This window comes from Lonchura striata, chromosome 7 (genome assembly GCF_050655825.1).
Source record: "Lonchura striata isolate lonStrDom1 chromosome 7, ASM5065582v1, whole genome shotgun sequence".
Lineage (NCBI taxonomy): Eukaryota > Metazoa > Chordata > Aves > Passeriformes > Estrildidae > Lonchura > Lonchura striata.
Window position 1 is genome coordinate 26,471,885 of NC_140709.1, and position 22,981 is coordinate 26,494,865.

A 22,981-nucleotide genomic window follows, 5' to 3' on the forward strand; every position below is an offset into this window, starting at 1 on the left:
AGATAATTCTTGCCGTGGCAGAGCTAGGAAGTCAATACAGTTCTTTCTCCAGAGTCTTATTGCAGCATATCAAGATCCTTCACCTACTTGAATTGCACTTCAGGATCATACTCCTGATACAGAAAATCCATCCTGTTTTCAGCATTTCTTTTTTCATGTTAATCAGTTTCTGTTTATATTCTTTTTTTTTTCTTCTTAAAGGAATAATCATTAAACATGCATAAAGTAATGATTACTAGTAGCACAGAACCTGGTCTCTGGCATGGGTTTTGCTTTATAAGTGTCTTTAATAGTCCTCCTTCTTTGCCACTAGCAGATAACACAGCCAGCTTTCTTGCAAATGAAGACAATATTTGAACAAAAACAAAGCAGTGACTCAAAAGGAAGAATTGAAATCTCATTGATATCCAAAGCAAGGGGAAATTAACAGAAAGGTGAAAAATAAAGTTGGTTTATGGCTTAGAAGATATGGATACCACAAAGCAAGGAATTGCAGCAGGAAAAGGAGGGATGGTCAAGGCAGAGATTTGTCATGAAAAGGGGGAGTATTGAGACTCCACATGATGGAAAGCTCACTGAGCAGCTTGTGCATGGCAGGCTGAAATGAGATGGTCCTTTAGAAAGGAGAAGAGCTCACAGTGTCCTATCTCCCAATGACAGAGATAGGATGGGCAATGAGAGACTGGTGAATCTGTTTCTTGGAACTTCAGCCACACTAGGACAGCTGAAGGTGAGGCACCAGGTACAAAAGAGATAGAAACTCAGCAAGTAAGATCTTGCAAGCAAAGCTTCAGTCTAAGAGCCACCATCTTGTCTGCAAGTCTTTGTCCAATTTATTCTCCTCCAGGTCCAGATCCTGCAGTGAGCAGGGAATGACTACATGAGATATTATCAACCCAGTTCTATTTAGACTCACTCATTAACACCTATAGTTTGGTACAGAGACATTCTCTCACCACCCTCCCTCTCTATTTATTTATTTTTATTATTATTATTAATTCTGCTAGCACTTGAAGCTAATAGACGATGAGTGTAAGTGGATTCCTCCAGGTTGTTCTACTTCACTCTACTGCTGCTATCCTGTTACAACTATCTAACTGGGATCTGATCTGAATCCTACTAAAACAATGAATAGGCCTTCACTGGCTGTGCAGTTTTGGATTGTGCCTCAAACTGCATTTGGTCTTATCTAATGTAACTTGAGCCATTTATTCAATTACACCTTTGTCTTGAAACCCAGGGAAAACTAGACTGGAGTAAGGAGGAGTAAATTTTGCATTTCCAGAAAATCTTTTGTCTGTGTTCGCAAGGGGAAGACATATTATATGGGACAGGAAGCAGCTATTAATCTCTGCAAGTGGCATCCTGGTTTAGCTCAATGCAACTTCCCTGCTTTGTCTTTGCATCCTTAGAGCTCTTCTTTCTCTACTAAATAGGTCTTGTTCTGCCAGTTTAGCAAGAACCTGTCCCTCTAATGCCCTCAACTGGTGCTTCCTGCACCTTCTTTTCATTCCTGCAGGCCATCCTCCTGGATAACAGGAGCGGCACAGAGAGGCACTCACTCACGCAGCAGCCTGGTAGATCAAGGGTCCACTAGAATAGGGGGGACAGTAGCAACTGTGTGACATTTTTCCCTGTCCATGCACCCTCATTTTAGAAAGGGTGGTGATTTTCTTCCATTACTCTTCTGGTATCTGTGTGAGTTAAGCAAGCTGCTTTAGTCTCCACATCTCCATTTCCCTATCAAGAAAGGGGAATGCTGCTGCAAGGGCACATTTAAGAACACTTAAACTCTACACTGATAGGGACTGAGAAATGAAGTTTTCATGAACTCCTGTCCTGACCAGGACTGGCTTCTGTATTCCTGCACTGTGTTTAGCCTCCCCATCTTATGGGGGCCTAAGCAGCTGAATGTTCAATACTCTTGGTTCCTGACAGGTCTTCTGCTCTGCTATACCTGCCTATGAACTCTCCCTGCTTACCTTTGCTCCAAGCCCATCTCTCTCTTTGTCCTGGCCCCACTCAGTGTCTTGGTCCTTTGTGGCCTGTCTTGGTGCAGTCCATGGTTTCTCCACCTTCCCCATTATAGACACTGACCTTATTCTGGTGTCAGGACATTGCTCACTTGTCCTGTGAGGTCCCTAACACGGCAGAAGAGAGGAATATCTGTACCATAGGAGGCAGCTCAGGGCAGAGATTCCCCTATCCAGCATCAATCCTGCCAGCTTTGGGACTGGGAGGAACACTGACACCTCAGTGCTATGCAACACTTCACTCACCTACCCATGGGGCCCTGTGAGTAGCCATCCTGCACCCAGAGCCTAGGCCAGTTCCTCTGCATAGCAGCTCAACCCTGGGGAACCTTCAGCCAATTCAGGGATGTCTCACAAGACACTTCTTGCATTCAGTGTGGACACAGCCTATGTGAGCTCCTTGCTGGGATGCAAATGCTGTGGGAAGGAAATGTTGAAGCTGGAGTGAGATGACTGAAGAGATGTTTTACAGCAAAAATTTCCACCCCAATCCCCCTGGAAAGATTTGGCTAGAGAGCCCTGACCCAGATCCCATCTAGAAGAAGTCTGAAATGCCAAAGCTTTCACAAACATAATCTATTGACTCTACCTTAAAAGAAAGTCTATAACAACTGACCACTTGTAATTGCTGCTGCTAGCAAGTTGCTTTTATTTTCTCCTATGAAGTTACAGCCAGACCTTCAGTGTCTGCCTCTGTACTTCCCTACAGTGACTCTTCATCTTAATGCTAATTTAATTATCAAGTGGCAGAGCAGGGAACTCTGGTTGATGTTTTAGCCTTTCAGGTGCAGCTGCAGTTCCATGGAAGTTAGAGCAGCCTCAGGGCTCTTTTTCTTTCTGGTATAAGGACCAGAGTTCTCAAGACCATAAATGTGGCCCACAGGTATAATTTTCCCATAGCTACAACTACTATACAAATACTGTACTGAGACCCAACATCCTCTTTACTCCATCTATCCATCATTGTACTCATGTTCAAAGTATATCCAATAATGTGGCCAGCCTCAATAGTGTGTGTTATAATACTCTCAGCCTTTATAATTTTAACTTTTAAAGCTAGGGCACAAATAAAAAGAAGGGGAAAAGGCTGATAGAATTAACAGGGAATGCAAGTAAATAAAAATTATATATTGATGTTCATGCAGATGAACCTCTTAGGTGATAAAAGAACATAAGTTTGCCTTGGGCAGAGGAGTCTCTACATAAGTGTCACCTATAAGACAGTAACAGCTTTAAGTACTTACTGCATCCTGTAAGAGTAAAGCCCAAGCAATAAAGCTTTAGACAACTGTGTCACAAGATACCAAGGAGAAAAGCTTAGGCACTCTGGGTATACCCTGAAGAGGGCTGAAATATCGTCTATTCCACAAATCAGACTGAGTTGCAAATTAAAACTGTAGTACTTATGCATAGGTATCTATGAAGTCAATGCCATTGTAATGCCTTCCCATCTTCAGCCCTTTGCAAGACCCCCTTTGTCTGGCTTCCTTAACAGGATCTATAGCCACTGAAATACTGTGACTTGCATTTGAGTGATTCTTTTGTATCATATCTAACATCCACCTGTCTATATGGACCTTTCTATCCAATATATTACATTTTGCCCAGCACGGCTCCTCTGCCCGAGCACATGGCCAGGCATCGCTGCCCTCTCCCGTGCAGAGCTGCCCCGGCAGGAACTCCAAGGCCGGCTTGCAAAGCTCTCCACTGCAAGCAAGCTTGCTTTGCCTCAGGCACTGGAGCAGTATGTTTGTCCATCTGCTGTTGCCCTGACACTTCAAGTAACCTCACCAAGCATTACAGTGACAGCTGAGCTTCTTCTGAAGGAGTGAGGATTAGTTGAAATATAACTAAACAGATTAGAGGTGGTGCTCACTAGGGTTGGAGGTCCACATGTCAAGAATTCTGAATGATGAAATGTATGTAATGTAAATTAAAATTTCTTCTGATTATGGAAAGTTAGCTAATAAATTTAAGCTAGGCCAGATCAAGTGTGGTTGCATTTCAGCCTCCAAAGACCCTAAATTCTGGTTGCTAATATGCTGCCAACTGCACTGTTAGAGTGACAGATCCCTAGTGAAGAACAACGAGGAGATGGCAAAGAGTCAGTCAATATGTGTCATGATGTTACCTTCTGTTTTTTTCAAGTCTCCTCCTTGGATGCTTCGGAGAATTTTGCTTGGACTACTACTCTGTGTATATATGTACACACATAGTAACACAAGTGCTCCCGGTGTTACAGGTCCTGTGTATTCATAGGGATATGAGAGACAACTTATTTCCTCAGAGGAAGCTGGGAAAATTAATTCAGTCACAACAGGAAGCTGCTCATGATATAGAAGAAATTGCAGCTACAGTATTTCAACATCTGAGTGTCTCTGAAAGCCATGTGTAATTTCCTAAGCAGATACATTCAGCCCTTCTAATTTTGCCAGTGATGGAAAAAGGTGCATTATAGTCATCAACAGCACTTTACTTTCCATCTGTGTTTCCTCAAGAATTGTGCAAGGTACCATGGTTCATTCTGACTGCTCAAGCCATGAGCTCCCTCTAGCATCAAAAATTTATAATGCAGTTGGTACCTTTGTCATCCTGAAGGAACAGAGAGCAAATATAATGAAATATCAGTAAGATGAAGGAAGTCTGACCCTTTTCTTCTTCTTTTGACAAAAAACCACCAAAACCAACCAACAACACAAAAGCAAAAACAACAAAACAAAAAAAACCCACAACAAACCAAAATCCTTTAAGCTAGTTATGTGCACCTAACTAAACACTGTCACCCTAAAAATGATGAGGCAAACACACTCACAGGACAGGAAAAGGCAGGATCTTAGTTTACATCCTAATCCACGAGATACAGGTACAGATTGTACAAGTCCACTCTGGTTATCAGTTTTCACAGGAGACCAATATAAACTGGCAAGATGATGATTCTGGCCTTGAAGATGTGCTCATTGTTTAGACGAGCATTGTCAGCAGGAAAGAAATAAAAAGAGAAAACAGAATGAACTTGGATAATAAGCAGGTGAAATGAACTTTTACAGTACCTCAGACCACAATATTCCAGTTGGGCATTTAGAGATTCTCTAGTCTTTCCTTCCATTTAAAGCATTTGGGAGCAAAACAGGATTGTTTCAGTGGTTTTAGAGGTCCTATTCCCCAGGAGTACCTAAATGGTGTTATTTGAGTAAATCAGGTGAGTGAGAAAGGCATCTTTGGGCTACGGTTTAAATCTTCCAGAGTGTGTTGGCAAGTTACCTTTCCCAGACCCAAGGAAAGAAGAAGATGTGTAGTCAACATCTTTTTTGGTCACATTTGGGAGTGGTTGTAGAGTTGACAAGCCTGTATGTCTCTGCTTCACTGACTACAGTATTTCTCTTGTGCCTGGGGCCCAGGAAGCCTCTCTCCATGGCACAGCAATTCTCTCAAAACACAGAGAGAGCAAAGAATGTCAGAGTGATGCAAAACAAGATTGGAAAGATCAAATGGATTTGCTGCTACACACAGTTGCTGGTGAAAACTGCAAGCCGAACTAGTACATAGAAGTAACACCAACCTTTACACCAGTGCTCAGTAGTTTAGAGAGCTCCTTCTCCCATGCTGAGAAGAAAACCACAACTCTGTAGTCCAGGCAGACAGAGCAGATTTCAGTTGTTTGTAGCAGTCCCAATGACTCTGCACTACAGTCTGCGGTCCTGTCTTTGACATCCAAGTCTTGTCCTTCATATACATCACATGTCCATCAGTGCTTCCAATATTCCAGAAGGATCAAGCACGTAATTAAACGCCCTATGAGACTTCAGTTTTGAAGAGGCTGTTAATGCAAGAAGGATCTTTCTCTGTGTTATATCCAAACTGGTCCAGTCTTGCTGTGATGATCACAGACTTCATTCAAGGTTGCAAGCTGCAGAATAAGTAGCACTGAAAGTCCAAGAACCTCTCCTTCTCCCTTTCTACAGACTGAGATGCATTAACTTCATGCACTCATGTTGTGGCCAGAGAGTCCCTGTGAACCACACACAAAACACATGTTGTGGTTTTCCTTAGGAAAAGAACAGCATTGTGCTAAGCAGGGACACTGCAGCCTCTGCCATGCCTCCCTACTGCCAGGGCAGGGGGGAAAGACTAAAAGGATGAAGTGCAGGGCAATCAGCTGATGTGGAAAACCAGGTCAGGCCAGGCTGAGATAACCACATATCTGTCAGTGCTGATACTCCAGAAGTGGTGCCTAATGATATTGGCAATTCCTTAGTGCTCATCTACATTTACAACTTTGGCATGCCTCTCCCTTCAGTGCTACTTTTTTTGATGTCTTACATGCATCACCTCACAGACCTCCTGTCTATGATTGCATGGGCCACCCCACTGCAACCCCTCTCTCTCCACCTGTCTGAAGAACAAAGCAATCCCTGGACACTGGCTGACAGAAGCTGAAAATGAATTTTTTTATGTTAGCTGAAAAAAGCAGAGTCACTAATGATTCACAAACCATCCAGACCCTTCCCAAGAGTTTGACTTAACAATTCACTGAAGGCTGTCATTGATTACAGCTGCTGCTAGTGATTTTATTACATTTCTTAAATTTCAATATCTAATTAGAATAAACCCTCTAATTTTTCTATAATGCCAGCTTGAAAACAGCTTGGAGACTGTATTCTCTAATCAAAGGTAAAAAAAATCAAATTTCTGAGTATGTAATTATAATGAAGACTTCAGTGACTGCTCAGTACAGAAACAGCAATACATGGTAACAGCCATGCTAAATGTTTAAAGTTTTTTTAACACACAAGCAGACCACCTAACACTTCAGAAAATAAGAATTTTTTAATCACTGTGCTTGTCAAACTGCTATATATTCTATAAACAGTTTCTGACATTCTTGCCTTACTGAGCTGTCACATGGAAACAAGCACTTTGCTTTTCATAGGATGACTGAAAGGGGCTTTCTGCCAAGTTGTTTTTAGCAGTTACTGTTAAATTATTGCATAGTTACATGTGTATGTGCACTGCATGAGGCGCACGTACACACACAACACTCAGGTGTTTTGCAGCCTCTGGAAGTATAGTTACTTCCTAAATTTGCCATCTCTTGATGTGTACAGAGCCATCTGCTGCAGAAAGAACTGGCAACATTTACAAGAACTGCTACTAATGGTTGTTGTCTGAGCAGGGTCAACATCCATCTCTTACAACCTGTTGGCCTAACTGGCATCATCCCTCCCAAAGTCAAGAACTAGGGAGAGGATAGCCTGGGATAGAACATGCTCCTTCCAAGCAGTCTGAAGAAGGACTGCAAAAGTAGCCTCTCACTTCCAATGATACAGAAGTAGCTGCATGGCTTAGCAGAGTTCAACCAGATGCCGTCACCAAGTCCTACCCCTGCCTTCTGTTGCAGTGCTACTCATTAATTCCCCTAGCAATCATTCCATCTAACATGGTAACATCAGAAGAAAACCAGGGCTCATATCCATCTCTTCTATTTCATTGCTTGTTCTCTCATCTGCTGGATATAGATGGTGGCTGTGTCCCCTGCCCACACTTAATAACTCTGCAGCCCTTGTCTTCCAAACAGCAGAACCCTCAGCCTATTTCTTCTGCTTGATCCTGTAGATGCCAAAAAATTTACAGCAGGACACAGATTTTCCAAAGAAGGAGTGGGCTCTAAATTATTATTGTTAGCTATCTATTGCCACTCAAAATAAACAAAAATCTGATAAAAGTTAGCAGCAGTTTTGGATGGCCCATTCTGTGCTCATTCTCTACTGTTTGACATTGCTTGTCCCTGTATAAGTGATAATGTTACAATGTGGATTAGAACATCAACATGTGCATTAGCAATGAGAACCAACCATCACAAAATCAAAAAATTGCCTGCTTTATTAATAGAATATATGAAAACATAATTTCATGTAAATATAGATAGAAAATGAAAAAATAAAACTAACTAAAAATTCCCAAAGAATGGTATTTTTTGTCCCAGTGCTTTAAGACATTATGAGCATTCCTTTCTGGCACAAATTAATCAGACTATTACCTATTACAATATGTAGCAATAGTCAGGTAAGTATTATTTCTCCTCTGTCTCCCTTCTAATGGAAAACAGGAATTACAGATTTGAACACAGATTCATTTTTTTCAGCTTCTACTTATAAAAAATGAAGCTTCAATTTTTGACTGCATCATTGTTTTTAGACTGCTTTCATAAGCAACCCATTTAAACTGGGACGTAGTAAAATGACACTAAAAATTAACTTTAATTTAGTATGTGGCCTAACTAGAGACTTCTTTTCTGGCTTGGGGTGGAACAAATTTGTGTGTGTGTGCTGCTGAGAGGTTTGTAGGTTTGTGATAGCTTGTGCTCAGGCCCACAATGCCAGCTTGGCTCATGCTCCAGGATTTCAGAACATGTTCTATGGGCTTCTCAAAACCAAGAGCTAGTTTCGGTGCACATTTTCTTTGTGGTACAGACTTTCCTACATCTTTCTTCAGTATTCACTGCTTCTCTTTCAGAAATTTCTGACACAGCTCATTGTCATCTAGAAGAGAGCTAAAGTACTTGGTTGCGAAATGGCACTTCTCAGGCAGCCAAAAGTTAACCATACATTCTAAAACAGCAAGAAGGAATCAGAGTAAGTGCTGGTCAAGTAGTACTAGTTTGGTTCTTACTCTGTGGGCAAGGATAAACTCTGGCTGACCTGTGCAAAAGAAGTTCTGCTTCAGGTATCAGCCTTGGTGAATGCTATGCTTCAACAATGGTAACATCAAAAACTTGTATTCCTGATTCCTCAAAATCTCAGTACTCACCATATTCTGCTAGTTTTGCCTTCTCAGCAGCCTTAAATAATTCCATCTCCAGAAGACTATGTTTTATCAAGACAGCCAACTGTACTAACCTTCCTGTTAATCACCTCAGTAATGGGAAAGAAAAATTTTTCTAAGTTAGTAAACAACACTACAACACAGTGGAGAGAGCATGCCACTGGAATGTACTGACAAAAATTCCCTGGAGAAATAAAGGGACAGCAACTGGAAATCTGAAAAAAAAAGCACCCAAATAGCACTATTACCAATCTGTAATAGTATTAGCACTATCTGATACTGGATCCTAGGAAACCCTCCAAATAAGCTTAACATTTTGTTACCAGACAATGCTACAGAGAGAGAGGAAAAAAACCCAAAAAACCCAACAATTTTTCACTCCTCTAATATCTCAAGACACCTACCTGTGTAAAAACTTTAAATATGCCAGCTGTTGCCTGTTTCTGGGTTTAAATGAAACATTTATCATGGACTCTTATCTTTTTATCATCTCACTGGTATGTCAGCAGCAAGACACTGAATAATGAACACAAAGTATTACAGGCATCTCAGAGCAGGCAGCATCACTGCCTCACATGATGCTCTCCTTGGCTATGATGCCAGTCAAACTTCTCTGGAAACTCTGTTGATCTTTGTAACAGTATGCCCAAAAAGCAGTGTTTCTCTGAGTAGCTCCAGTATTTCTTGGTGGCTCCAGGGTCTCTTCTTTTTGTAAGTTTGGCCATTCAAAATTAAATACAAACCTGGTTTCCCTACTTGAAACCATTTTAACTGCAGTCAGGAACCTACAGTTCATTTCAAAATAGTAATTTCATTGCTAAAATCTCCTGACAAATCTCAAAGAAATGGGAACTCATCAATTCTAAAACATGGACAAAAAGAGTGAATACAGCATGTGAAGTCTCTCTCAAATGTCTTCTGATAATTATCAATAATAGTCTATTTGTGAGATAATATATTAAATATATCTTACCATAAGTACTTGTGTCTTATGCTCTAAGTATTAACTTATTTTAACTTAACTCTACATAAGAGATCAGATAAAATAGACCCTAATATGGATACACAAAGGAATGAACACCAAGTAAAAGCTTGACAAAGCCAACAGAAACCAAAACCACCACCGACTGGCATTTTATAAAGTGCTTTATTTCCCAGTTCTTTCTGCAATGGCTCATACACACTTTTGTTTGCAAGATCAGAATAAACATCAGTGTACCACCAAAAGTATTAACCTGTAGTTAATCTCTGAAAGATCTTACCTTACCAGTGTTAATTATCCTGGCTGACTTTATGGTACATTTTGCTAGCACCTGTCCCCAGTGAAACTTTTCCATTTTTGCAGTTATTAGCTAATCTCACTAGCGATCTCTCATTTTGCAAAGGAGTTCAGAAGTCTGAAATAAGAGGAATGGAGACACATTTGTACATAGATCAAACTAGATTAATAAAAACATTTCACTATGAAAATAACAATATTTTTACAACTGCAACTGATGAACCCTAGGTCACAGCTCCTGAAGATGCTAAATTTGGTTCCAGTGTAGTCTGCCTTTTTTTTTTTTTTAAAGGTGTCAAATTCACTTTGCCTAATCCAAGAAAAAATTACAAGTTTATGGAATACTTCAGCACAAAAGATTTTTTGGTAGCTAAGGAACACAGATAATCATGGACTCTTCCAGAGCCACTTGTGGCTAAATGCAAAATTAAGCATTCCTTTCCCTTTTATAAAACTCCAAAAGAAAAGAGAATTACCATATGTATTACTTCTATGTCCCTGACACGGCCAGAAAAACTTAACAAATAAATTATACAGCAAATAAACAGACAATAATCAATAGTGAGTGATACAACTGGAAAAAAATACTCGACGTTACAATGACACTACAATTCTTTCTGAAACTCATCTTATTCATTATTAAAGAAGTCCTTTTCATCCCACTGTTCATAAACATTATGGACAATAATTCACCATGTTCCCTTTAATAGAGACTCTTCCCTTTATAGTGAAACGTAAAGAGAGAGGATTAAAAAAAAATATATATTAATTTAGCTAATGTTAGGAAGCTATCCATAAATTTTATATTCCAGTGCCCCCATTATAAACCAGTAAGTGCGTCATGCCACCCAGTACCCTATCTAGATACCCTTGGTGTCCAGTGCCAGATATTTTCCAAAGGTGGTGTAAAAACACACATATAAAACTTCCCCTCTAAAGGAAGTTCCCTTCTTATTCAGAAAAATAATCTCTGAAAAGCACAAGAATATAAATCTCATTCTCAAACTCTGCTTATTTCTTTTCCTAAACTTAGCAGCACTTTCGCCAAAGACAGCCACTCACCACAAACTTTGCCCCATTCTGAAGCACTGCTAGATATAACACTGGGAAGATGCCAGACACTCAGCACCTGGTAAGAACTACTTTACCAAAGTATATAGAGTCTACTGCAGCAGCATCCTTTCCTCAGAGTGACTCTCCCATGCTCAAACCTGTAAAAATATGGCTGGTACTGTTTTCCAGCTGAAATGTAATGGATTAGACATGTTCCTGAGTTAATTCTCCACCTGAAATCTACTCCAGTGAAGAGGTGAGTATGCTGAACTTGAAAGACCTAATCGGAATACATCCAGAAATGCAATTCCTGATTCAGACAAGGTATACTACTTCCTTCACACAAAATTAATTCTTAAAAATTAAAATCTGATTGCTTAAAAAATTAAAGGCAATAGTGACTTGCAGTGTTCAAAGAGACATCAGGATTTTCTATCATGACTTGCATCCAGATGTAAATTTCAATATTTGAATCAATATGAGGAAAGCTAATTTAATTTCTTGTCAATTAAAATGGATTATATCACTGAGAAACAAAAGCAAATTAAAGCAGCACATTCCCTTCCTGTTGCCCTCTTTCCTCAGGGCTCAATTTCACACTTTGAACCCCCAACTTCTCTGTCTCCCCTTGTCCAAGGCAGCACAAGGCAAAGAGGAATATGGGCATTGCAGTCAGTCTGTAACAGCTTCTTTCTGTCGCTCCATCATGGGTCCTCTCCACAGGCTGCAGTCCTTCAGCCGAAACCTGTTCTGGCATGGCTCCTCTCCATGGAGTTCCTTCAGAAATAATCTGCACCTGCTCTGCCATGTGATCCTCTGTGGTCTGCAGGGAAAACACCTGCTCCAGCACCTGAAACAATTCCTCGCTCTCCTTCTCTGGCTGTGGTGCTGAGAGGACTGTTTTCACCTTCTTTTTCACCACTTTCCACCATGCAGCATTTTGCCCTTTCTTACAGACACCTTAACAGAGGTGCCCTAGCTTCACCAATATGCTCAGCTGTGTCCTGTGGCAGGTCCATTGCAGAGCTGCCTGGATCCAGCTGTGTCCTGCACAGGGCCACCCACACCAGGGCACCTGAACTCAGTACAGAAGCACACACTCAAAGTTGAACATTGAAAACTTCCTGGTCATATCCTGTGCTCTCTTTCAAGTTGTGCCCAAAGAGTCATTTGTGGGGACACAGTGGAGCAAACCCACAGACTGATCTGGATTCACAGCAATAACTTGGTACTGATAATGTGCTGGAACACAAAGTGCAAGACACTGGTGTCATCGGCACAGCTTTGCATTTGTGCTGGCCTGTGTGGAGATGTAGGTGCGGGAGCAGAACCTGTGGCAGGTACTTCCTCTGAGGACTTCTGGACTACAGGGGACAGTGGAGCTCACCCCAGTATTTCCCACTCCTTAAGCAAAATGCAATGATATCTTACATTTCAATAATGTAAGAAATCAAACTCCAGCACAAAAAAGCAAAGAGGAAACCCCAAAACATAAGAAACTGATGATAGAGATTTTTTTTTAAATGAGAAATTTGTTTCTGTGCTGCTCTGGGTATGAGAAAGAGGCAACAGGAGAAAGGCAGAAAAGTGGAAAATCAGAACATGTCAAAAGTCCCACTCCCAAAAAGCAATGAGTAGAGTGGTAGGAGACAACAAAAAAATGGCTAGGCCAGTGAGAGGTAATTTTATGTCTTGTATTATGTGCAAAGTTAGAGATGCACTAGCACCTGGCATGAAAAACCTGTATGCCCACCAAATTATTGTGAGAATATTAATTTTAAACTGGTAAAGCCCTATTTCCATAGATCATTTGTTCTCAGTAGAAGTCAGGTTAAGAAGGTTCCCACTTCCTTCTTCTCCTTCCGCATACAGAACACCTCAGATGTGATAATAGCTTTGTCAACAGCCAAAACCATGGAGTTATCGGAGCAGTTTGCATTCAGAAGATAACCAGTGCACTGAAGATAAAAGCAAAATACACAATTGCCATTCTAGCTTTTATTAGATGTGAGCTCAGACAAAATAGATAAATAGTAACAAAAGATAAATAGTAACAAAAGCAACAATTAAAAAGCAGTATATTAAAAAAACCATTTACCATCTAAAGTGAACCATTTCAGCCATAAGAAATTGCAATCTTCAGCTGTAATTTTGAGAGTTTTCTATCTCCTGCAAGCAGTTTTTTGCAAACTTGTCTTCCTCTTCTGTTTTCTGCTCTGGTCTCTTCACAGTAAATCTGGAGTACTCTCAGAGGTAAGTGATCCTGAGAAAAGAGAAATTAACTAAGAGATAAAAGTGGAAGACAAGGGGAAAACACCTGCACACTTCTGACAACTGAAGTGTCCTATGTTAGAAACAAAATTTCCAATTCTCTCTCTCATTTAATTTTAGCTTTAAAAGAAACAGCTATGCAAGAAAGTTAAATTTATGGAATTTAACAGTGACCTGACAAAGCAAAACTGAACTTAGATCTAGGATAGGTTTTTTGGCCCAGCTTGTGATTAATTTGCAGAAGCACTTTTAAACTGTAAGCTGGCAGTGGGGAGTAACTAAGATTTGTTTTCTTCTCACTGCTGACCAGTGTTTGTCAAGGAACATATTTAAGAAAAAGTATTGTGTAAGGGCAATGCTATATAAAGAGCAAGAATGCCTACTTTCATAATGATATTCTTCAGTTGCTTATTCCTTCTACCAGCTCCTATTCCTAAATTAAGTACACATGATGGTGACTGTTCTAGGCTCCCTGTCCATTTTCCACCAAGTTTTCATACACAGAGACTTTATCTTCCCTTAAGCAAGAAAGTAGAATTCTATGAGCCACCCTTCAAGAGATTATTAGGAGCAGCTTTGCATCAGGCAGAAACACAAATGCAGCTGTCCTTGGGAGCTGGGAGATTTTTCTTCTGCTCAACAAACACTGCAGAACACAGGGGCATAGCCTCAGAATTTGTCCCTAGCTCAGGCAGAGCTCAGATTAAGATCAAATCCACAACAGAAGCCTCTCAGTTCATGAGCCTTGACTATTTTTGACACCACTGGTATCACTAAACCAATGCAAATTCCATGAACGAAGAAAATTTGTCACATCTAGAACTGATGTGACAAATGTTAATCAACAAAAGGTAGCTTGCAGGTATTGTTACTGACATGCTGTCAAGTGAGCAAGTAGATTATGCAAATGAAAAAGTAATGGGATAGGTCTTAACTATGGATTCTGGTGTTAGATGCAAGACACTGAACACAGCACAGATGAAAGCACAGAGGAAGAAAAGTGCCAAACCTTTCAGGCCCTGAGCATGGTGGTTTTGAGGGATAGTTTGGAATGCTTCATGTTCTGGATATAAAGAAAAAAGTGAAAAGGCTTTGGTTATTTTAGGTTATTAAAGGGTTAGAAATATACATTATTAAGTTAAAGCTTACTCTGTAAAAAGTATATATCTGAAAGGATTCTGGATAAAAGCTCTCTGCTGCTTCTTTGTAAAACAAGCCTTCATTTACTTTAATAAAATGCACAGAGACAAAAAGATCAAGGAGGTGCTACTGGCCTACAGTTCCAGTATGACATGGAAAGATGGCAATGTATGAATGAGTATTCATTAACATTTTGGGACACACTCATAAAAACATTGAGATTTGTCCAAACACTAGGCATCTTGTCAAGCAAACCAGAGAGAGTCAGCAATAATACTAATAATTCTGAAAGGAAGATTTACTTTTATTCTCTATTGGAAAAATCCTCTTCCTCCCACCAAAGAAAGTGCATTACATAGAAGTCATGTCATCAAACTTTAATCTCCTCTGTTTCATTCCTGCAGGTCCTCTCATAAGATCTTACACACCTTCATGCTCTCCATGTTCCTTGAAGGCTTGTAGAACTTCTTGAATGGTCAAGCAGAAAGATCAGCTATGTCAGCACAAAGACAATCACTGTTTGTCAAGGATGCTTTCAGCACTAGCACCAAGAATGTTAGTCTGGCACAAGGACACTGGGACTGAACTTCTCCCTCTCTTCACTGATCTGCCAACGCACACCTCTCTGTTTCAGGCTCTCCTACTGCCATTTGATTGCCACACCCCATTATGTTTGAAATAATATCTACAGACAGAAACTGTTCTCCAAAGAGCAGAAATATTCTATCATCTTCCCTGGAGCCACTGAACTGTCAACACTTAAACAAGGGAGAGAGTTGAAATTTTTACAGTCTTTTAGTGGCAGTTTATGCTGTATTGACACTGTCCTGCTATAGAAATCCAAATACATTACACAAATGTCCAAATGGCAGATCCAATAGCATGTAAGCTTTTGCTCTCTAGTTCCTTCCTAGTGAGGACCCAGAAATCGACTCTTACGAAAGACTATACTACAAAACAGATTTTTATGATGAGCCATATCAATCCCTGTTAGAAAAAAGATCAGGAAGAGTGAGAAATTTAATTTGCTTAGAACAGCATGCTCTTGTTTAAGCAGGCAGAATGTCATTAACAGAAGCCAGTACATGCAAAATGACCAACTGAGCCACTCTGCAGAGAGTGAAGGATGGTTGTAGTAAAAACATGAATTCCAATTATCCACATTAAAAGATCTGATTACATGTGCCCTAAAATATCTGCATCATTTTACCACAGATAAATGTAAATAAAATGGTATTAAAGAACTATGTGCAAACAACTACAGTCATGTCTCCATTTTATTGAGGTACATACATCAATATATGTATGCATATGTATTTTAAAACTACTACATATCCAAAGGTAAATTGCATAAGGGGCTATCATATACATGCTTTTTGCAAGGTTTCTTCTAACAATCAGAGGCTAACAGACTACTGATGAGAATTACTCCCACAGCTCCTATTTTCCTGTCCAGGGAAGCCTCCTTAGGACAAGGACACTCAGTACCTGTCCTTGTAAAGCTTTCCATTCTTTTAAAACCCTTCTGTAAAGAACAGGATGGAGTCCTAGTTGACAAATATGTACTAATAGTTCGTATGATAGAGCAGTATTATTTGTGATCACTCCTTTGAAGACTCTCCAAAAACCAGTTCAAATCCCTTCAGAAAATAAACATGTCATTTGTCATGTGCATCAGAAATGGAATGGGATACTAAGATGTAAGATCTTATATTGGAAAAAAAAAATGCATGCACACACACTCCTGTGTGCACTTTCCTTCTCCCCCCCCCCCCGCCCAAATCATACCTTAGCTGCTGTTGTTGGATAGGCCAGCTGGATAGCTTCTGACCTAAAAAATTACCACCACCTGTTTTACACAAGGTTTGTTTCATTCATTAATGAGGTGCATTGTTGTTGGGAGAAGATAATTGTTACTGATGGGATAGGCTCTGAAGTCTATTCCTATGAGAGCTTTGTTCAGAAAGGGAAGGCAGATCAAAAATTATTTTCTCACCAGAGACCCATAAAGAGCAGTAACTTTTCCCAGCACCATCCTCAGCTGTATCACACTTTCTATCCCTAATCAACAGATTCTTCCTACCTAAACATCTGAGAACCTATCTGCTTGAATAATCTTAAGGGAGAAAATTGCACTTTTGCCAACAGACAAACAACAGGCATCTACTGTCCACTGCCAGAATCAGGAATTCAAGTGGTATGAAAGAGGCCAGCCCTAACAGCTGGCTGAAACCATCATTTCCTCATTTTATCAAATCTTTTCAGTTGCTGTGAATGTAAATGGTCTGTGAAATGGGGCTCCTTCATACTCATCCCAGTAATGCTGATAAACCCCTATGCAAGCAAGTAAAAAATCTTAATGCAATTTAAAGGAACATATGTACTTATGATTGTGGGGAAGGAGGGAGAAAAACTGATGGGGCAAAGCTCACCAGTGTCTACCTGTACAGTGAACTCAGCAGCTCCTTCAACAGTCCAACAGTGAAACACTGAGAATTGTAAGGCCTGAAGGCTTGTGATCTCTATGGAAGTCTTAAGTGTGAAGAAAGAGACATTTGGGAAGATACTGAGCTGCAGTCAGTGGGATGAGAAAAGCAGCAGGTTAATTCAGTTGGAAAGATAAAGTTTGTTTTCCTTGGTAACAGGTAAAGAAAAAAGTCTACAGCCCAGGCTGAAGCTCCGACAGGAGTTTCTTCTTCATATTAGAAACTAAGAATGGGCAACTCAAACTATGGGGAGTAATTTATCTGCCTCTGATGCTCACCAAAACTCAAGCAGCTTTTCTGTTTTTAAGGACAGGGCAGGCTTCCCTTTTCTTCATACCTTTAAATTCCTACCATGAACTCACACTAGCCACTGGTGGCATAGAGAGGACTATGGACAGACTCAGGAACTGCACTGAACCTTTGGGGTCTCAACCCCAAAGCCCCCCAGGCACAGCCCCCATCAGCCCTCCCAGCAGGATGCTTGCTTTCCAAGAGCTTCTTCCACCTGTTCTCCCTGGAGCTGTCCTATTTGCTCTCCATCATCCCTTAAATCCACTGTCCTGAAAGAGCTCTTGCATTTCTCCCCATGAACCCCCATAGCTATAAAATAGACCAGTACTTTAAAAGAACAAGTAGTTTACATATTAATAGAAATATTATACATTAAGATACTATAGAAAAAATATATATACACATACATACACAGACATTTGTGCCTCTAAATTCTGTGGAAACTGCAATAATTTTGTACCACAAAAAACACTCATTACCAGTACTAATTTCCATACAACAGGCCTCCAGCCTTCAATGAGAGCTATAGATGTGTACCTTTTTACACCTCTACATTTTACCAAAAGGTTATTTTTGCATGCACATATAGAAGCACATCTCTTCTTGAAAAGCAAACAACATCAAGGATAACTGGAGAATCAGTTATTCATTTACAGTACTGTTGAAGGTCAGGAATTCTAGGTTTGCAAAATAAGTGTTTGCACACAATAACCACAAGAAAACAAAGTAAACATCAGAAAAGTGTCTGCAATTCCAACACCAAGTAATAAGCAAGTACTTTGTGTCAAGCTAAATAGATTACTCTGAAAATCAGACTTGAGTACTCTATTTAAACAACTTTAACCATTGAACGTGGCAGCATTTACTTCTGATTTTTTTCAGACATGTAACAGTCTTCTCTGTAAAATGTAGGTGGATATCAGTGAACAAAGGCATTAAATCGAATATAGAGACTGGACATGGGGGATGAGTTCAAGTTCCTCCTTTAGCATCATGCACAAAACAAATGTAAAACACACTTTCAAAAATAATTATTACATTGAATAAAACAAACAACACAGCAATAAACTGATATATATATATATATATATCTGGAAGACAAAGAACTGAAATTCTGTGTAAATGAAGAAAACTGAATTCAAAAATGTGAGTATTGACTCAAGAATCATTTAAAATAAATTTTCCAATAAACAGAATAATAACAGAATTGCAAGTCTAATCCCCAGCTTTTAAAAACAACTAATTCTTTACTGCTTCTTTAAAACTTCCGACTTTTTCTTCTATTGTTTTCAGAGTACCATGCAAATCAGGATAGAATACAAAATTAATTTCAGAACCTGCAATTTAAGATGGACTAAAAGAGTGTTTTCTCTAGCTGTAAGCACTAGGTCAAAACTAGAAATACCATCAGAAATACTGTGCAGCACAGGAGGAGACTGTAGCTCGTGTTGGAAAGAACTGTGCTAAAACCAGAACTGTTAGTGAGGGAACTAAGCAAGAACTGATGGAAATACAACTTGACTTTCCCTACGCTTTTACTCCAATCACAAATGTATTGTCTGCTTTGAAAAGAACTAAAACTGAAATAACCTCTTGCTGGTAATCTTTAGCTGTAATTTATTCTTTTGAAAAGAAGGATTCTCAACAATGAGGAAAAATTCTCAAAAAAAGAGCAATTTAGGGAAAGAGAATGTAGGTTGGAATGCAACAGTTTAAACTTAAAGAAAAACTGGCCATTATGGATTTATTGAATATAGTAGTATGGAAGGAGGTACCCATTCTGGTATGCAGTTTTTGAGCTGGAAAAGAGAAGGGGACTGCTGACTGAGTGCTCCAGAACTAACACTGCAGCAGACAACATCCATCTGGGAGATATTCATATAATTAACACAACAACCTACCAAAAAACACAACCAACAAACAAATAAAGCAAGATTTAAAACCCCAACCAAATAAATAAATGCCACATGTGAAACTTGTGGGATTTTTTCCTACACAGGAATGAGTAAAGCATACCATTAAATAAGTCAGTGTAGATGCTAAATATTAGAGGCTCCAAAAAAAACTGGAGGTTTTTTTATGCTTTTTCTTGATAAAATACTGGTTCATATTTAATAAGAGCATAATCCTGTTGGAAAATTCTAATGGGAGCTAACCCATAAACATTAGCTTTAAACAAGTAATGTTTACTATGTTAGTTAACCTCAGAGAAGTTAATATATGTTAAGACTAAGATATAGCACCTAACAGATCTTGCACATAAAGGCATTTGGAACATAAGTTCAATGTAAGACTTTCAAAAATTTTAGGCTTAAATGCTCAAAAGAAAATGAAAAAATAATTTTAAATGGCCACTGTTTAGATGATGTTTGTGAATGCTTGAATGTAAGGTAAAGTAATAATTTAAAAATGTTAATATTGTGGTTCATATAATACAACACTTTCTTCTCTACATAAATGAGCTAATAATTTTGCTGGGGTTCTTTGTTTTAAGTCTGAAAAAGAGAGAAGTCCTCTCACTGAATTCTTCCACAACATGCACGAAAAAAACCTATTTTATGATCAAGCTCTCAACTACTTAGCAGGAACTAATAACAGAAAGGCTCCTATTGCTGTATAGAAATTACTCTGAATGTTGCTCTAGGAATTCAACATCTGAAGAAAACAATGCAATTGCTTAACTTGATACCTATGTCGTTACCAGTTTCACTTCATTTACAGCTTTAAATTGATTCAAAGTTATTTGTAGGTGCGATTTTTTTTTCTAAAGGAAATGTCTGTCACATTACACAGCTCAGTTACTATGGCTTTAACTCAAATATTACTAAACCTTAATTTTTATCACATTCCATTTTCTAAACATTCCTGGTAATTATTTTGATTGTATGGACCACCTAAGTCTGAGAATATGTCACTTTTGAAAAAGATTAGTTTGTTTTCTAAATACTGTGATGACAGCAAACTTGGACATATTGCTTTGATTACTTCCTTTGTTTTCTTGGGCTTCTCTTTCTTAGGAATGTATCCACAAGCCCTACATACCAAACAACAGCAGATTAAATCACATTTGTCTGAGATGATAGCTTTAAGTGCACAAAGCAAGAGGTAGATAAGCTGAAATGGCAGCATCAATCATTTTCCATGAGACAGACTCCTACATTTAGCTGTTACAACCAACTGCAATTACAGTATTGCTGCAAAGGAAGGCTGCATGCATCAATGAACCTCATTATAAAGCCAGAACTTAAGTTCAAAGATGTCAAGTCAAAAACATTCACCATTACAATTCATACACTTTTCTTTATCATTTATGTTCACCTGGAAACCTCACCTTTCTCCTCTCCTTGATCTTCACACCATTAACATTATGATCAGGTCAAAGTTGCATTTTCTTAAGCATCCATGTCCTTTATCACTTTGAGGTTTAGCATTCTGGACCTTCCTTTTGTCACAAAACCATTGCCATACTGATCCACTTTGCAGTTGGATTCTGTGATCTTGGAACTGACAGACTCTATGCTTTCTGTAGTACAAGAAGAGTCAAGGGTCTCAAGCAGAACATGTGAACCCAGCATTGTGATTCACATTCTAAAGCTAAGGAATTAAATTGTGGAAGACCTTCAGAAACAATGAACAAAATGGGCCATTTCAATAGAATCCAAATTACTCAAAACTTGAAACAGAAGAGAGAGGTGGTGTTCCATGGGGCAACTGAATGACCTGGAGTTGGCAGTGAGCGACCTCAGTCAAACCAAAAGAGCTTTCTGTCAGAAGCACTCTAAAATATGCTTAGTCTGAGTGTCATAACACAATCAAAAAAGAATGGCAGTACTTTGAGAGCACCTGCCTTTCCTTCCAAGACATTTAGAGTTCTCCAATTTGAAAAATTCTTCCAGGCTTCACAGGTGAAGGCGAAGAACTATAGTGAGGAACTGTGGCAGTCTCTGATTTTATCTGTTTCCATAGACAATGCTTTTTCTTTTGTTTCTTGTTTAACTTGGCTCACACAAGTAGCAACACCCTCTGTATTTTCTTCAGCTTAAAAACAAAACAAAAATCAAACATTGAAGTTTAAACTCCATTGACAATGCTTCAGCCCCAATAACTGTGCATTTAAAAGAAAAATATTTCAGGAACTCAAGCTAATGGTTAAGGCATATAGGAAGTTTACAGCTTTTTAGCTTGACAGCCAGTTACGTCACCTACTATGCTCTAAAACATTGCAAGCTGACATGAACCTACTGCAGTAAGGCTCCCCTTAGTAACAATATTTAAACCAATTTATAAAAAAATGTTTGGAGATCTAAAATCACATTCACAAAAAACATCTTTCCTCTTTCCCATGGAAAAATAAAAAAAATAGAATTAGAATTAGAATGATTAGAATTGTCTGAAAGAAGTCTGTCTTGGAGTTCCCCACTATCAACACATTTGTCTCCTTTTTTGAAGACACACAGAACAAAATCCACTTTATTTTCTCTATCCTAATATTTATTAAAACATATTATTGAGAAAACTGCAACTTACAAAGTGCTGGCTGGTTGTCCACAATCCGTACTGGAACAGTCTGCACATCCCCCAAGAGAATCTGATGCATTCCTCCTTCCAGGCCCCTGGAGTCATCCACCCCTTCAGCTGGTACCAGCTGGCCCATGGCAACCAGACTCTGATCAGAGGCAGGCAGAGCCCCAAAAGCAGGTGCAGCAGCACTGTCCTGTGTTAGGCCAGCACCTGCTTGCAGACTGTGCCCCTGACTCAATGCTAGAGAATGGCTGCCTATTGCACCCCCCAGGGAATCCAGGAGACCTGCAGGGCTGGGAGGGGAATGGTTATTTACAGCTAGCAGGGCTGCTGATCCGTTTGTTGAGGTAAATGCTGACTGCAGCTGTAACCCCTGTGAAAGAGAAGGCAGAAGTACCAACACAGCAGCATTTACAGCAGAAGGAGTTTGCATTTAACAGCATGTATTGTCTAGGTTTTGACTTCCTACTCATTAACTCTTCTGAACACTCAATCCCAGCAACTCTAGGCCCAAAATGTACTTGAAAACAATTAGGACAATGGAATCCAGCAGCATTTAGAAGATTGCTTATGACCATAAAGTTCTAATTTTGGATTGATATTCAGTTTCAGATCATTCCCCAGTACTGCCCATTCCCACAAGAGGTGGGTACTACGAGCTAAGTACACTGCTTTAAATAAAATTATGTGAGATGGAGTCAGGCTGCCCTCAGGAAGAGAAAAAACAGCAAGTAGAATAGAATCTTACTACAGATTGTATATCTAGGGAAAAGATCATGCATTTTGTTGGGGTTCAGGAAATATGAAGGCAGATTTTCAAAGAAGTTAAGGAAGAGGGATAAGAGAGCCAGCTTCAAAGGGAGATAAACTTTAGAAGAAGCTCTTTTAGCATGACATTCTTATCCCTCCCTCCCTCTTCAGCCTTTCAACTTGCAAGTTTACAGCTATGACCTAGGAGCAGTTTCAGGATTTTAAGGTATTTTCTTAAGAGGCTGGAGAAGGATTTAAAAAGAATAAACAAGACTGTCTTATCTCCCTGCAGTTTTGCAGAATTTTCATTATGAAATTACTGGACCATGGGGCAA

At 39.4% G+C, this 22,981-nt stretch overlaps 1 protein-coding gene across 11 annotated transcripts in view; it reads right to left on the reverse strand.

Moving 5' to 3' along the window:
- Positions 1–9,983: 9,983 nt before the first annotated feature.
- The window catches only part of CARF (calcium responsive transcription factor), a 35,859-nt gene continuing 22,861 nt past the window's right edge, over positions 9,984–22,981 (reverse strand). For 9 of the 11 annotated variants that reach the window (XM_085585246.1, XM_085585245.1, XM_085585238.1 and 6 more), the window contains 4 exons: positions 21,903–22,269; positions 20,707–21,413; positions 14,468–14,521; positions 9,984–13,450 (listed from right to left, as the gene is read on the reverse strand). In XM_085585246.1, the coding sequence (XP_085441372.1) occupies positions 21,295–21,413; positions 21,903–22,269 (486 nt within the window). In that variant the 3' untranslated portion in view covers positions 9,984–13,450; positions 14,468–14,521; positions 20,707–21,294. Of the gene's footprint in view, positions 13,451–14,467; positions 14,522–14,900; positions 21,414–21,902; positions 22,270–22,981 lie in introns of all 11 variants that reach the window. The other 2 variants (XM_085585239.1, XM_085585240.1) reach the window with 2 other exon arrangements.